Source organism: Eucalyptus grandis, chromosome 4 (assembly GCF_016545825.1).
Source record: "Eucalyptus grandis isolate ANBG69807.140 chromosome 4, ASM1654582v1, whole genome shotgun sequence".
In the NCBI taxonomy this organism is placed as follows: domain Eukaryota; kingdom Viridiplantae; phylum Streptophyta; class Magnoliopsida; order Myrtales; family Myrtaceae; genus Eucalyptus; species Eucalyptus grandis.
Genome location: NC_052615.1, coordinates 3,477,398 through 3,491,888, shown reverse-complemented (window position 1 = coordinate 3,491,888; position 14,491 = coordinate 3,477,398). Strand labels below are relative to the sequence as shown.

At 36.7% G+C, this 14,491-nt stretch overlaps 1 protein-coding gene across 1 annotated transcript; it reads left to right on the top strand.

Moving 5' to 3' along the window:
* Window positions 1-6,404: 6,404 nt before the first annotated feature.
* Window positions 6,405-14,410, top strand: LOC104440702 (pentatricopeptide repeat-containing protein At5g64320, mitochondrial). The gene is given in 9 exon segments (XM_010053635.3): window positions 6,405-6,742; window positions 7,030-7,671; window positions 7,674-8,170; window positions 8,172-9,675; window positions 10,387-10,462; window positions 10,692-10,813; window positions 11,525-11,597; window positions 11,852-11,924; window positions 14,318-14,410. Coding segments are annotated over 3 exon segments (2,148 nt in total). The 5' UTR covers window positions 6,405-6,742; window positions 7,030-7,232; the 3' UTR covers window positions 9,384-9,675; window positions 10,387-10,462; window positions 10,692-10,813; window positions 11,525-11,597; window positions 11,852-11,924; window positions 14,318-14,410.
* Window positions 14,411-14,491: the final 81 nt, after the last annotated feature.

Here is a 14,491-nt window from a genome sequence, read left to right as displayed (position 1 = left end):
TAGAATGATTCTGTCATCAAATTATCAAAATGTATATGACTAAATTGTCATAATTAATATGTTTAAAATTGAATTGGATACTGTACAATAGGTTGTGGCCTTTTTGGACAATTATTCTTAATTTCTTTCTTCTTCTTTTTTTTTTCCAAATTCCCTTCCCTCCTACTAGGTCTGATATCTCTTGTACTTGTTTATTTGCTATTTCATGCCTACGTTCAACCATTGATTCTTCAAACTCCATGAGCTTCTCCACCCAAATACTTCGATTACAGCAACCTCGAGACCTCAGCAGACGTAGGGTCTGCTTCAGGTGGCATTGTGATCAAGCCTGGCAAAGGTCGGCAAGGTTTCAGCAGAGCGTGGATTGAGAGAAAGGGGAAGTTTGGTAATTGTTATGGTTGGTCTCGGCGTTCCGATCGATTAGGTGGGATGGTGGCGCTATTGAAAAAGTAGGAAAAGAAAATACGCCATTTACCACTTAATGACGGACCTACTTCTACAATTTGGGGGGAAAAAGTCCCCTAATGCATACTTCGAGCTCCAAAATATACTTTGTGTCTTCACATCGATTATCTTTACGTCCATATTTAGGAAAAAGTCATTTCTTTCTAAAATGCCCATTCCCAAATCTTAAATTTCGTAGCAATAGCCGGAACACGTGCAATCAACTCCAAACCAAGTCACCTGAACTTTAAGTAGGATGCCAAAAATGAGCTTGTAAGGAGGGACAATTTGCTCTTCTCAATATGAAGTCTTGCTTAGAAATATACAAATGGTATATCGGGTGGCGAGATATGTCATGGTATTTTTATCTTGTTTCTTTTCTGGCAGGGAAGATGGCCTGTTGCACACAGAGGATTTGGAAACTTAGGCCTGAAGCACTCAATAGTCACTGTACTGCTTAAAAATGAAAGCTTATCATGCCAACAGCACAAATTGGCACCAGCCATTTCCAGCCCTTTCCTGTCCAATAATGAAAAGATCCTTTGCGTTGCATAAGAGTTCGAAAAATACTCAGTCTTTCGCCCAAGGCATGATGAGTTCGAATCACGGCTATGCAATCCCAGAACATGGACTTGCGTGCGTTCGGCTAATTACCTTATGCCTAAGGAATACAGAGATTCTTAGACATGGAATGTCAATCGATCAAGTGCTCAAAGAATTATAGACGCTTTGTTATTTGAGAAGATAGTATACACAGAAAAAAAAAGTGCTGTGGTAAGATATCGATCCATCGATTCTAATTTTCTTGTTAATTTAGGTATTACCGATAATCGTAATTATCTACTAGCAGTGCACACCACTAAGGTCATCAAATGTTAAGATGCACGCACACAAAGGATATATGCTCAATAGATGAATCTAGATTCCATTGATGGAGGCAGTATTTTCCTATCTCTTTTCCTTTTTCTTATTTTTTTTTTCCCTTTCCAAAAGGAAAAGAAAAAAAAAGAAAAAGTAAATAAACTAAATAAGAGAAAAAATAAGCAAAATTTTTAAAAAAATTATGCATTCAGCGTTGCTCTGTCACATAGGATGGTTAGTGTTGACTAAACCGTCACGTCAAAGATTTTCCATTAGAATTGATTGAAAAGACTAAATTAGCAAATTAGGATTGAATTTATATCAATGTAATAGGCTTATGATTTTTTTGATGATCTTCCTTAAATATGGTCTTGTTTGATAACTAGATATCGAATGATCGGTACTCAATAGCTAATAGAAGTATTCATTCTGATAAAATACTTATTTCTTAATTAATTTTGCCATTGTACCAAGCAAGTAATATCTTCCTTAGTTAACATCTAAAAATTGAACTTTTTACTTGCTTGGCTCTTTTAAGTCAAATCTAGTTACTCTCAATAACAACGCTTAATCTAATTAAATGTTGCTGTTTAAGTTTTATCAATACCTCACTTTTCTCTAAAAATGCATTTTATTCATTGTCATAATGTTTAAAGAGAAAAGTACCTTGCTTGTTTCGGTGAAATTCGCAAATGCCCTAAACATTTCATGCAAAATGCAATTGAGTTTTCACATTTTAAAATTTACAATCGAGTTCTAAATTTTTTTAAAGACACGAGCAATCGAGTCCTTACTTTGCCAGCTATGATGTCTACTGTCTAGTATTCGGACTTCTGGACTATTGTGATTTTATCGATAATTACGTAGGAAATGACCGCAATTGAATAATAAAGCATGCGGTTTTATTATTGTATATCGATTGATTACACCATTAATTGAGATATCCACATCCACGCTTACTTTTTAAGTTAGTGAAACAAAGCTTAAATTGAAACCTAGTATTAAACTGTTAAATCATAATTTCAACCATGACAAATAATCGAAATATTAATTGATCATTAAACAACTATTGATATTCAAGCTTAATTGTCAAATCTAGCGATTGGACATCTCGATTTCAAGATTAGGACCTAATCATACGAATAGGCATGTAAGGGAAATTATATGTTTAAAGGTAATGCCTAGTCCTCAAATAGCATAGGCTCTTCCCAAATTCTTACCTTGCACAACAATGGAAAATATTCAATTGGAATAAATCTGTCTATGAAATTTAGCTTAACAATGAGCTGTCGTTAGCCTAATAAAGGTTGGCTAGAGATCAATTGAGATGCAAGAGTAGACCTTACTTTTTTATGTAATAAAAAAATTTAGAGTTGGTGACTTAATTATACTAATTACCTAACTAGTATTTTTTCGGTACCTTAACTTTATGAGTTTGTTACCTAAATGATTCGTGCAACCTTTAACCATTTTATTATCCTATGCCACCAAATGATATCGATGCATAAGTGCACAATCAAGAAAAAGTTGACAGCCACAATCAATGCGATAAAAATACAGCGTAGAAAAGTAAACTCAATAAAGCACCAAGTATAGAATACACTTGACCTTGTTATTAAGCCTCAAGACAGCAATCCCATGAGCTAAATTCAAATCAAGTCCAACTCATTATCCAAAAATATCAATCTATCTAAACCTAAGTTATATCCAAGGTAACCACTAAAGCCTCTAAACTACATGTTATGTTAATTAGATAAAATTAAGCTAAATATAATGTTGAAATCTAACAACCTAATATTGATTTTTTTTTTAGAAAATTCCTTTATTCTTCCAATTTTTTAAAATTGTATTTTCCCGAAAAGGGGACCTTGGGCTCGCAGGTTAACCGAAATTGAGCTTTGAGGGCCAGGGCTACAGTCGCAAACGGACTCTATTTTCGAGTTTTTTAAAAGCAAGACCAAGTGAAGCCCAATCTGTACAAATCGAATTAAACCAAAACTCCTCTAAATAAACCTCAGCCCAGACTCATCAAATCCAATCAAGCCCAAATCTTCTAAGGCCAAAGCTAGCCCAAAGTTACCAATTATAGTTGAGCCCAAATTCATTAAGCCCATTTTAATTTAAAGTTCTTTAAACCTAACTAAGCCCACCTTGTTATTTCCTTTAATTAGGGGAAAATGACTTAAATGATCCATTAATTTTGACCTAATATATAATGTAGTGCATGAACTTTTATTTATTCAATGTACTCCATGAATTTTAGCTCAATATACAATGTGATCTCTGAACTTTTAATTTATTTAATGTGATCCCTAGAATTTTTATACATGTTCAACTAACTCTCCAAATTATGTGAAAATATTCGATGCTGTCCTCGAACTTGAATAGATGAAAAGACAATATTGAATATTGTCACAAAGTTTAAGGACTAAGAACATATATAAAAATTATAGGGATCATATTTCTAAAGACTACATTGAACAAGATTAAGGTTAGGATTACATTATTCATTTGGTCAAATTCAAGGAATTTGAGTCATCATCCTTTATTAATCAAGACTTTTTTTCCTACAGAGATCCCATCTTGTTCTCCAAATGGCCAAGAGCTTACTCGTTCACTAGTAACTAACTAAATACACCAAAACACCAGAACAAAAACAACTCGACATAAGAAGAGATGTCTAAGTCGAATCCAATTAACGTCAATAACAGTGCTTTATCTAATTAAAAGGTTGCTGTTTAAATTTTCAATACGCAATTCGGAAAAAAAAAAAAAATCTAGACATTGCCATTGCGCCACCACCCTTGAACGACACCATCGTGATAGAGCTCGTTCTTGAGCACTACTATGGCTGCTTCAGCCACTTCAAGCTTGATGGTTCGGCCACAATGTCGAGCTCAACGGCCTTGTCGATGCCAAATCCAGTCGAGCTTGACGTGGTACGAGACCTGGTTTGCCTCGAAGCAACTGAAGCTCAGCCACTTCGAGCTTGCCGGCCATGGTCGACCCTCCAAATTTGGAGTTGCTGCCTCTGGCTGAGCCGGATCATTGGGGTGGTGACGGCGACGGCGACGGCGACGGCTTGCAGAGTTGAGCAGCAATAGCGGTGGAAGATTGGAGGTGCGGCTTTGCAGATACGAACGAAAAACCAAGGAAGGAGGAGAAGAAAATACGTAAAGAGTTTTCTTACATTTAACTTCTCTATCAAAATTCAAGACTTTTTAAAGATTAGGTTTTAAAAAATTGCGAAAAGCTATATGTGACTGTACATGTCTATATTTGTATAGTTTGAAAAGTTTCATATGTTTTTTTTTTTTTTTGCTTAATAAAAATCTAATTGTGAAAGGCATATAATTTTTTTTATAAAAGGTAAAAGTCACTCTAAATTGATTTCATTTTATTGAATGATACTTCTTATCAATATTCATTCTTTGTCTGTGTTCATTTCCAATCTCATAGAGGAGGGTGTGTATAGGTCAACGCAAACTCGACTCATTTAATCAAATTTGTGGTTGAGTGCTCGGTTTGTTTCAACCCGTTAACGAGTAACATGAGATAATCTGAAAATCTAGTTTGTCATATGTATCAAGTACGTCAATAATAATAGCATAAATAACTTACTTTCAACATAAACTTAGCTTTTCATGGGTTTTATTGTGGAAGATTTACATAATTTAGAATTGCTATCTAAATAATCAGGGTTAATACAATGAAAAATCATAAACTGATACAGCCGTGATAAATTTATCAAAAACTAATTTTTTAACCATGGCCTTAAACAAATTTACCTCAAACTGGAGCATTTTTTTTATATAAATTTTAATTTCAAATTGTTGAGTTGATAACACATGATAGTTGACTAATATACTAGTTTGAGATTTATAGTTATATCAGTTACGTGAATTTTTTTAGTATTAATCCAATTTAATAGATGGTATTTATCACAAAAATATCGATTTGAGGATATTTATGGTAAAAAAATTAATTTGTGATAAATTTATTATAAGTATATCAGTTTGGAGTTTTTTTTTTTTTTATCATTTAGGGTAATTTGTTACATGTGTATTGGTTTGAAATTTTTTGTGATTAAAAAATTAGTTTTAGGTAAGTTTGTTATAAGTGTATCGATTTGGGGTTTTTCTTGGTATTAATCCAAATAATTATAAGGAAAAAAGCAAATCTTATTTATACTTGTATAGTTAGAGTTTTGTTATGTTGAACACAAGATCCAGCCGATCATAGTTCAATTATTTTGTACTAATTAATAAATTAATCTTTTTATACAAATAAAGTATTTCAAAATTCTTTTAAAACTTAATTTTTTACAAATCTTTAAATGTGGAAAGAAAAGTTAAATGTAAGAAGAATGAATCTTTCTACCTTGAATAATACATCGTTAATATAACAAGAATTAAACTATAGGTTGCATCTACATCGTTTCTTTTCCTAAATTATAATTCCATTTCTTTATTGTTGCATCCAAACAATATATGACAGATGAAACTTTTCTCATTTTTTTCTTGAAAATCGGCTAAGTAACTAGCTTGGTTCTACGAAATATTTTATGACCAAGAGAAGACCATCACTTGGAAAAGAATGATGGAGTGGTCATCCTAGCATTGCTATTAATTAATTCAACTCAGAAAAATCTTGTGACATGTCACTCAACTTAAATGAGAACTCATAAATAAAATTCTTAATCGAAAAACGACATAAAAGTTGGGCGATGTTATTTCCCTTGAAATTTTTTTTCCTTTATAAGAAAATTTGCCTTTTCTAATATAGTTAGGTGCCGTGTCATCCAATTATGTTAAAGGTATTGATAAAAATGTCATATTAAATTTCGATATACCACGTTAGCAAAATTGATTGAGTAGTCATGAAAAGAAAATAATTATACAGAATTCAAAATTATTCGAAGCTTGATTGTACATTTTGAGCTTTTTCGAACTTGATTGTTCGAGGACCGACCAAAAAAAAAAATTTGATTATTCGAGATTTAGTAGAATATTTTCTTTTTGAAATAATTAGGATTAGAATTTGATTGCACTGCTCTCTTCTCCGCCAGTCACTACTCCGCACCTGGCGGCACGCCGACTCTAGCCTCGCACTCCCTCCTTCCCCCGCGCGAATCTCGCCGCCGCCGCCGCCGCGCACGGCGGTCGCGACCCCCACGGCCACCGCCGTCTCAGCGAGGGACGCCTCCTTCGCCTCCTCGTCGAGATAGCGCGGCCGATTCTTCGAGCCTTTTCAAGTCGTCGTCCCGCCGATGAAGACACCGGCGGTCGAGTTTCGCCGTCGGCGCCGCGTCTTCTGCTCTCGTGCGAACTCCGCGCTCGTCGTCTCATAGCGGCGGTCTCGGCGTCGGATCCTCGCCGGAGTCTCGTCGGCCTAGGAGCACCTCTTCTCCTTCCTCATCGGTCTCCTGTCTCCGTCGGTGAACTCTCTAATCTTTCGGATTTTTTTGCAGTTCTTCCGCTTAATCAACTGACGAATATGCCGAGGACGACTGCTGTCGCATGTAATTTTTCTGGGATATTGAGGTTCAGAGGCGACTCGACTGTTGTCTCTGGAAAAAATTCCTTCTTTTTGTTTACTTTCGTCATCGCTTCGATTCAAAGGACAGATTTTTATGGGTTTTGTGGGTGACTTGACTCGCGTGATGTGCAATTTTGATGGCTATGGACTCTGATAATGAATGTGCTGAAGTCCTTTCTATTGCAGATGTTCATTCTAGTATGCTAGGCGTGACGGTCTGGTTTCCGCACTTTTTAGTGATTATATCAATGGGCCGGCAGAGGGGCAGCTTCCTGTAGCAATAACTCGGACAGCATTTGCTTGGGTGCATATTTGTGAGGAAAAAGTATGAGCCGCTGGCATATGGTTTAGTTGAATCCATATATTGTCGGGTCTGATATAAAAAAGTAATGTTAAGGAGGTTTAGACTCTCCCCATCGGGGGGCAAACTTCTTTGGTCTCTATTTGAGCCTGCTTGTTGTTCACATTGTATGGTGGGATCCGATAAAGTACATTCGGTTGGGACTCTTCCCGGCATACATGAGTCAGATTCAGAGAAGGAGACGGAGTGGGAGAGGTTACTTAAACCTTTCGATCTGGAAGAACTACGAAAGTCGCTCACGGGGATTTCGCCTTATCAGCTTTGCAAATTGCTCGGGCTTCCGATCGATGTGCCGATGTTGATGGAGTTATTTGAGCGGGCAGGTGCACAGAAGAACTATTCCCACACGTTCGATGTATACTGTATTTTGATCAATAAGTTGGGTGCAGCAAAAGAGTTTAAGATTATTGATAGACTGTTGTTGCAAATGAAAGAAGAGCAGATTACTTTTAGGGAGTCCTTTTTCTTATGATTATGAAACACTATGGAAGAGCTAGTTTGCCTGGACAAGCCACTAGGTTGCTCTTGGATATGAGGAGTATATATTCTTGTGAACCAACATTTAGGTCATATAATGTTGTTTTGGACATACTAGTAGCTGAGAACTGTCCAAATGTTGCACCCAATGTATATTATGACATGTTGAGTAAAGGTGTTTCTCCTACTGTTTATACTTTTTTTGTGGTGATGAGGGCCCTTTGCCTTATCAATGAGGTGGATTCGGCATGTTCTTTATTGAGAGACATGACGAGACATGGCTGTGTGCCTAATTCGGCAGTGTACCAAATTCTTATTCATGCACTTTCCAAGAGAAAAAGAGTTGATGATGCATTGAAATTACTGGATGAGATGTTCCTTATGGGTTGCAGACCCGATGTTCAGACCTTTAATGACATTTTAGGTGGTTTGTGTAAGTTCAACCGGATTCATGAGGCAGCTAAACTGTTTGACCGCATGCTTCTTCGTGGGTTTTACCCCTGATGGTTTTTCTTATGGGGTTCTGATTCATGCTCTCTGCAAGGTGGGGAAAGTTGATGAAGCAAGGGCTTTATGGGACAAAATGCCTGGTTCAGATGTTGTGCTTTTTAATACTATGCTGAGTGGATATGTGATGAACGGACGATTTGATGAAGGAAAGTCTCTGTTCCGTTGCCTTTTGGATAGTCCCTACAAGCCTGATGTCTTTTCATACAACATACTAATCTATGGACTTTGTAAGAAGGGGCATTTGCACTCTGCACGGGATTTGGTAAATGAGATGGAAGATAATGGTTGCAAGCCAAATGTGATCACATACACAATTTTGATTGATGCACTCTGCAAACTGGGTTACCTAAATGAAGCTAATTGTCTTTTGACTGAGATGACAGGGAAGGGAATCAACCTGAATGTAGTGGGATACAATTGTCTCATATGCGCCCTTTGTAAGGAAAGAAGAATTCCTGAAGCCCTGAAAATGTACAATGAAATGACAGAAAAAGGATGTAAGCCTGACATATATACATTCAATTCTTTAATACATGGACTAACCAGGGATGATAAGCTGGAACAGGCCTTGGGATTGTACCATGACATGTTATTAGGAGGAGTGGCTGCTAATACGGTTACCTATAATATATTGACGCATGCCTTCTTAAAGAGGAATGAGATTCAAGAAGCTCTTAAGCTTATAAATGAAATGATATTTAGAGGGTGTCCTCTGGATAATATCACTTATAATGGCCTGATTAAGGCACTCTGTCGAGCTGGTGCTGTTGATAGAGCATTAGGATTATTTGAAGAAATGACCAGAAAAGGACTTCGTCCCAATAACATCTCTTGCAATATTTTGATTAATGGCCTCGGTCGAACTGGAAGAGTACAAGAAGCACTTGAGTTCTTGAGGGATATGATTCACCAAGGCTTGACACCTGACATTGTAACATATAACAGCCTCCTGAATGGCCTATGCAGGGAAGGCCGCATGCGTGAGGCTTTAAATCTGTTTGACAGGCTAAAACTTGAAGGAATTTGCCCAGATGTTATTACATATAACACTTTGATCAGTTGGCTGTGCAAGGAGGGGTTGTTTGAGGATGCATGTTTATTCCTGCAAGGTGGAATAGGGAGTGGATTTTTGCCCAATCATTGTACTTGGCAAATTTTAGTAAGCAATTGTATAAGCGAGGTATTGCCCTGAAGCTTAGATGCAGGTATAAATGGAAAGTGTTTATTTCAGATTCGGGATTCTGGTGATGCGTTTCCCATTAGAAATGAATTGAATGATCGATTCAATGACTTCTTGGTAATGAATCTAGAGGAAGTATGCAAGAAGTTATCAGATGTTTCGTTCTTTCAACTGGCAGTATATAAACTGGAAGGTCTATGCCTTGTTTCCTCAAGATAGGATTTTCTTACTTTTGGCATCGCATTGGCAGGATCTTTCATAGGAAGTGGACCTCTGTTCCAGCTACAGCTTTCTAGATTATTCTGTTAGTTCTCTCTGATACTCTGTTTTAACAGTTGATGCATGCTTTATTGCTCATTGTCATTGACAGAATCTTCCTCGCTTCTCCTTTTTCTATCATATTTTGAACAATGAGTGAGGTGACTAGGCTCTTCAAGAACTGAATTCATTTGGTGTAAAGTTTAAATGTGTAGGGTTAATAACTTTTATTTATTATATACTCCAAAGCTTGAGATTTTGATGGATAGTGAAGTTTGGCCTAACTGCAATCAATAGAGCTATGTAAAATAATAGAGTGGAATCTGTTTAAGTAGCACACAATGTCTAGTCGACAAAGATGGTCCTGTTAAGAAGTATCCAGAGCAGCCAAGTTCATGAGATATTTAGTAGGACACTTCTGGTCTATCATTTACTGTAGAAGAGCTAATTGTAACTGAAACAGTAAAGCAGCAAGTAAATTGAATTGGAGGAGTCTGAAAGCCATAATGTTTTGAAGCCTTCTCCTGCTTGTGCCATGGTTATTGAACCATTTTATGTGAACTTTATGCAGAAACCTAGATGTTACCAAGCCTACACTATTTGACCAAAATTAACGAACTATTGGCTTTACTTCTATGTTTCTTGAATTTGATAACTTCTTTTCCTTTAAATAATTTGATCTTCATACTTTTGATCACGGCTTTAAGCCCTGTATTTGTCCTTACTTAACCAACTTCTGGTGATCCGTGTTTTGCAGATTGATTGTTAAGCAATTTCTAAAATCTGGACAAATATTGGAATTCTGATCATGAGAGCTACAGAAAATTCATCAGGTTAGGCTGCACTCTTTGTTTTGAAGCCTATATCTTCACACGTGAACATGTTTCTGGACTTTTAGCTGATCATCATGTAGGTACAAGGGGTAATTATGGGAAGGCTTTCTACTGGCACATATACTTTTTCTCACTTCCACTGTGTCATTTTTATGCCATTAAGCAGATGCAGCCAATGCATAGCACTTTTCAACAATGGCAATGATGACATATCACCTTTTTCATGTAGGTCATTCTGTGAGCTTGAAGAATCCTTGTACTGCTACAGTTCATCTGAAAATAGCACTTTTTATGTGCTGTTCCTCGAAGAACTCTGAGTAGTTCAGAGGTTTCAAATTCACACATGCATAGGTAATGGTCTTTGGCACCGGATGCAAATGGTGCTAGATTATGTAGTCATGCTTGAATCTGATGATTGAGTGCATTGCGAAGAGAATTGGCATATTAGCCATTGGCGATTCCGCTTTTTTGAATTTTTTTAAAGGTGTCTCTGGTGGACAAACATGTTGGCATGGTCCAGACACAATTTTTCATTTCTTTATGGTTGTCCACCTCAATCAAGGATTTCTCATTCTCAGTATTAGATGTGCTGCTTTCCCTTGAGTTGTTGATTTAATAGTCACTGCTACTTGTAGTTATTATGTTAAAAAATCACTTGTGGAGCCCTTGGTACACAGAACGAAGGATGCCTAGGTGCATACCCTCCCTGCCTTTTCCTTTTTTAAATTATAGAAAACCTTGTGAGGAGGATTGTTTGATAAACTTGCATTGTTGAGGAGATAAGTGAAAACTAGCTCCAACTCTTATCAAAGTGAATTTAGCATCTATGATGTGATTTGTTTCATTTTCCCCCACTCCTTCCTGAAAAGGAATATCTGCTTTTGGTGTATACGTTACCAATCATTCTGTTTATTCAGAATATCACTTGTTTTTACCTTGATACAGATACACATTCATTATTGTTAAAGGAACTATTAAGGGATATGTCCTCATAGATTGGACAAATTGTTTTTCCCTTGGTATCTTTACATTATTCAGAAACATTGATGCTGCTGATTTCAGGAAAATATTACTTTCTCAGCAGCAATCTCAACATGCATTCCCAGCTTTTCTGCAATATGTGCTACCTCAAAAGGTAAATTGGCATCTATCGGCCCATCAATCAGGCATCTAATCTAATGGAAGCACTAAAGATTGACAAGAGTCACATGAGCTCTATCATCTGTTCATCTGATTCTATGGAGGATAACTTAGCTTGTCAGTTAAAGATACACATTTGTTATCCTGTTTATTAAAGAAACTGTTAAGGGATGTCCTCATAGAATGGACATATTGTTTTTCCCCTGGTATCTTTACGTGATTCAGAAACTTTGATGCTGCTGATTTCAGGAAAATGATGCTTTGTCATCAGGAATCTCAACAAATATTCGGAGCTTTTGTACAATATGTGCCCCCTCAGAAGGTAAATTGGCATCTATCAGCCCACCATCAATCGGGCATACACTCTAATGGAAGCACTAAAGATTGACAAAGTCACACAAGCTCTATCAGCTGTTCATCTGATTCTAGTGTACATGGAGCATAAGTTAGCTTGTTAGTTAAGGATGCATCAGCTCATTCTCAGATTGTTTACGTAGGTTCATGGACACTAGGCTCGTGCCAATACCATACCTCTTTGGCTGTACACACCCTAGATAACTAATAGGAAAAAAATGCCCTCAAGTTTTTAAGTTGGTAAAGTTTTTTTTCCCTTTACCTGTATTACAATCCCCCAAAATTCAGAAGAAGGCAAAAGAACCTCATATTCAATAGCATTCACACAAGACTGGTGGTGGACTTCAGTCTTTTCTGTTTTCAGTTTCATTTGTTGACTCTAAAAGTCTCAAACCTTTGAAGCTGCCGAATTGTAATTCCTCTGTTATTTTATTCTTGTACCTCATCTTTGTCTTGTTGTTTGTCTCTTCTAGTTCCAAAGAAAATCATCACAAAATTTTACTTTGAAAAGGGTCCACAGTGCTTCAATTGTAGAAGCACATCCTTTCCTGGTTGTATCTTTTTCTCTGGTTTTTTAGTCACCATATTAATTTTTCATGAGGAAAAGAGATCATATTGATTCGTGAAAAGTTTACTCATGTAATTGTTGAACTTCTGTTATGTGAATCATAGTCTGAATGTGAGGCACACCAAGTACATTAGCTAGTGCATAACTTTAAAGATGTGATGGAGCTTCTTATGACAATTATGTGAAATATTTTATTGTCACCACCTTTGAAATTTATGAAAATTAATATGATGGAGCTTCTTTGAAGTTTTGATTACATGCATATATGGGTTTAATCATTTTAAGTATCTCAAGGGGTTGAGATTGGAAGAGAAGAAACTTAAGAGTATTTGGGAGGAAAAGTGAGCAAGATGAATAGAGAAGCTACAAAGCAGCAAGAGAAGGTGAACTTTGAGAATATGAGGGATCTGCTGAGAGAGAATTTGTAAGAAGGAATGAGGCAGAGACAAAAGTTGAGTGTGATGCCAAAGAGAAGTGACAACATATGTGCTCCAGCAGTACCAGATAATTACCTGGGCATAGATTGTTGGGTGACATCTTTCACTGAGTGTCTAAGGCTGAGAGAATGTACAGAACAATCTACAAGTGCCTTTTGCATCACGTCTCATTTGCTATGAAATTCTCCAGTCAAAACAGTGATTTCTTTTTAGCAGAATGGCCTATGTTGTTGAAATTCAACTTCAAGCAGAAAGTATATCATGTCGTAAGGGTTGACGACTGATTTTTCCCACAAGCCAGATCTAATAAGCTAGTCAGTATTCAAGCTTCTTTATGTCAAGTTTCTGACATGCGTTGCTTGATTGAGAATAAGCTGTATGGCTTGCTTCTGCTGATGACTAGTTTTCTGTTGGAAGTGCTTTAAATAAACTACAAAATAGAGCTACAAAATTTCTTTGGCACTAGGTAATATGGTTATGATTTACTAAAACATACCAAATATTCTCTTATTTCCTGGCTTTGTGGGTACAATGGGTTGCTTTAAAGTGAAGAAATACTTTAATGGAATAGCAGAGCTTTCTGAAATTTTGTCTTTGTGAAGTTTGATAAAAAAGTAGTGATCATCTGCTGTTTGCTTATAACTTCTTGATAGTTGTTTGGACTTGAGTTCTTGGGCTATGCTGCATGTCCAGATCTGCTGTTATCTGGTCTGAAGAGTTTGGCCAGTCTTCTAAATATGTGAAAGCCATAGCTTTTCACTGTTTTCTATATGAAGCTTCCTGGAGTGATTCTTCCCACCATATTTGGAAAGCTAGGAATGCTAAACTTTGTTGAGTTTGGAGTGTTTGTTGATTTGGTGCTTAATGCTGTTATGTCTGTTTTAGATTTACATTAATGTTAGTGTGTTTGAAGTTCAATGATTTTGCAGAAAGTTTTGTCTAAGAAATGGGGTATATTGCTGTAATCTGTTCAGATGTCAATTTTATAGAGAAGTTTTAGGTGGGCTTGTGGCAAGGTCTAGTCCTCTTACAAGTTCTATTGTTTCAGTGAAGTTTAGCATGGAGTCGTTGGACTTAAATTTTCTTGAGTCTTTTCTGCACCTTTTGCTATGTAATTCTTTGCATGTTTAATACTGCCAAATACGGTTTAATTTTTCTGTTGTTTGGATGATGGGTCAAAGGCATGGTAAAGCTTCATGTCATGTAACAGTACCGTGTGCCTTTGTACTGTGCTGTTGCTGATGTGTGTACTATACCTGTGGTATTTCATTCATTTTGGCAAGTTATTTCATTGTGCGATTATGATCAACAACCCTGTTTACTCTCTTGCCTAACTGATTGGATGAAATTAAACAGGCTCCCAGTGAGGAACAACTTACTGTTGTGAGGCTGTTCAGGCAGACATGAATCTAATCTGCAATTGAGAATCACTTCACCCTTTCTCATCATAAGGCATGGTAAAGCTTCATGTCATGTAACAGTACCGTGTGCCTTTGTACTGTGCTGTTGCTGATGTGTGTACTATACCTG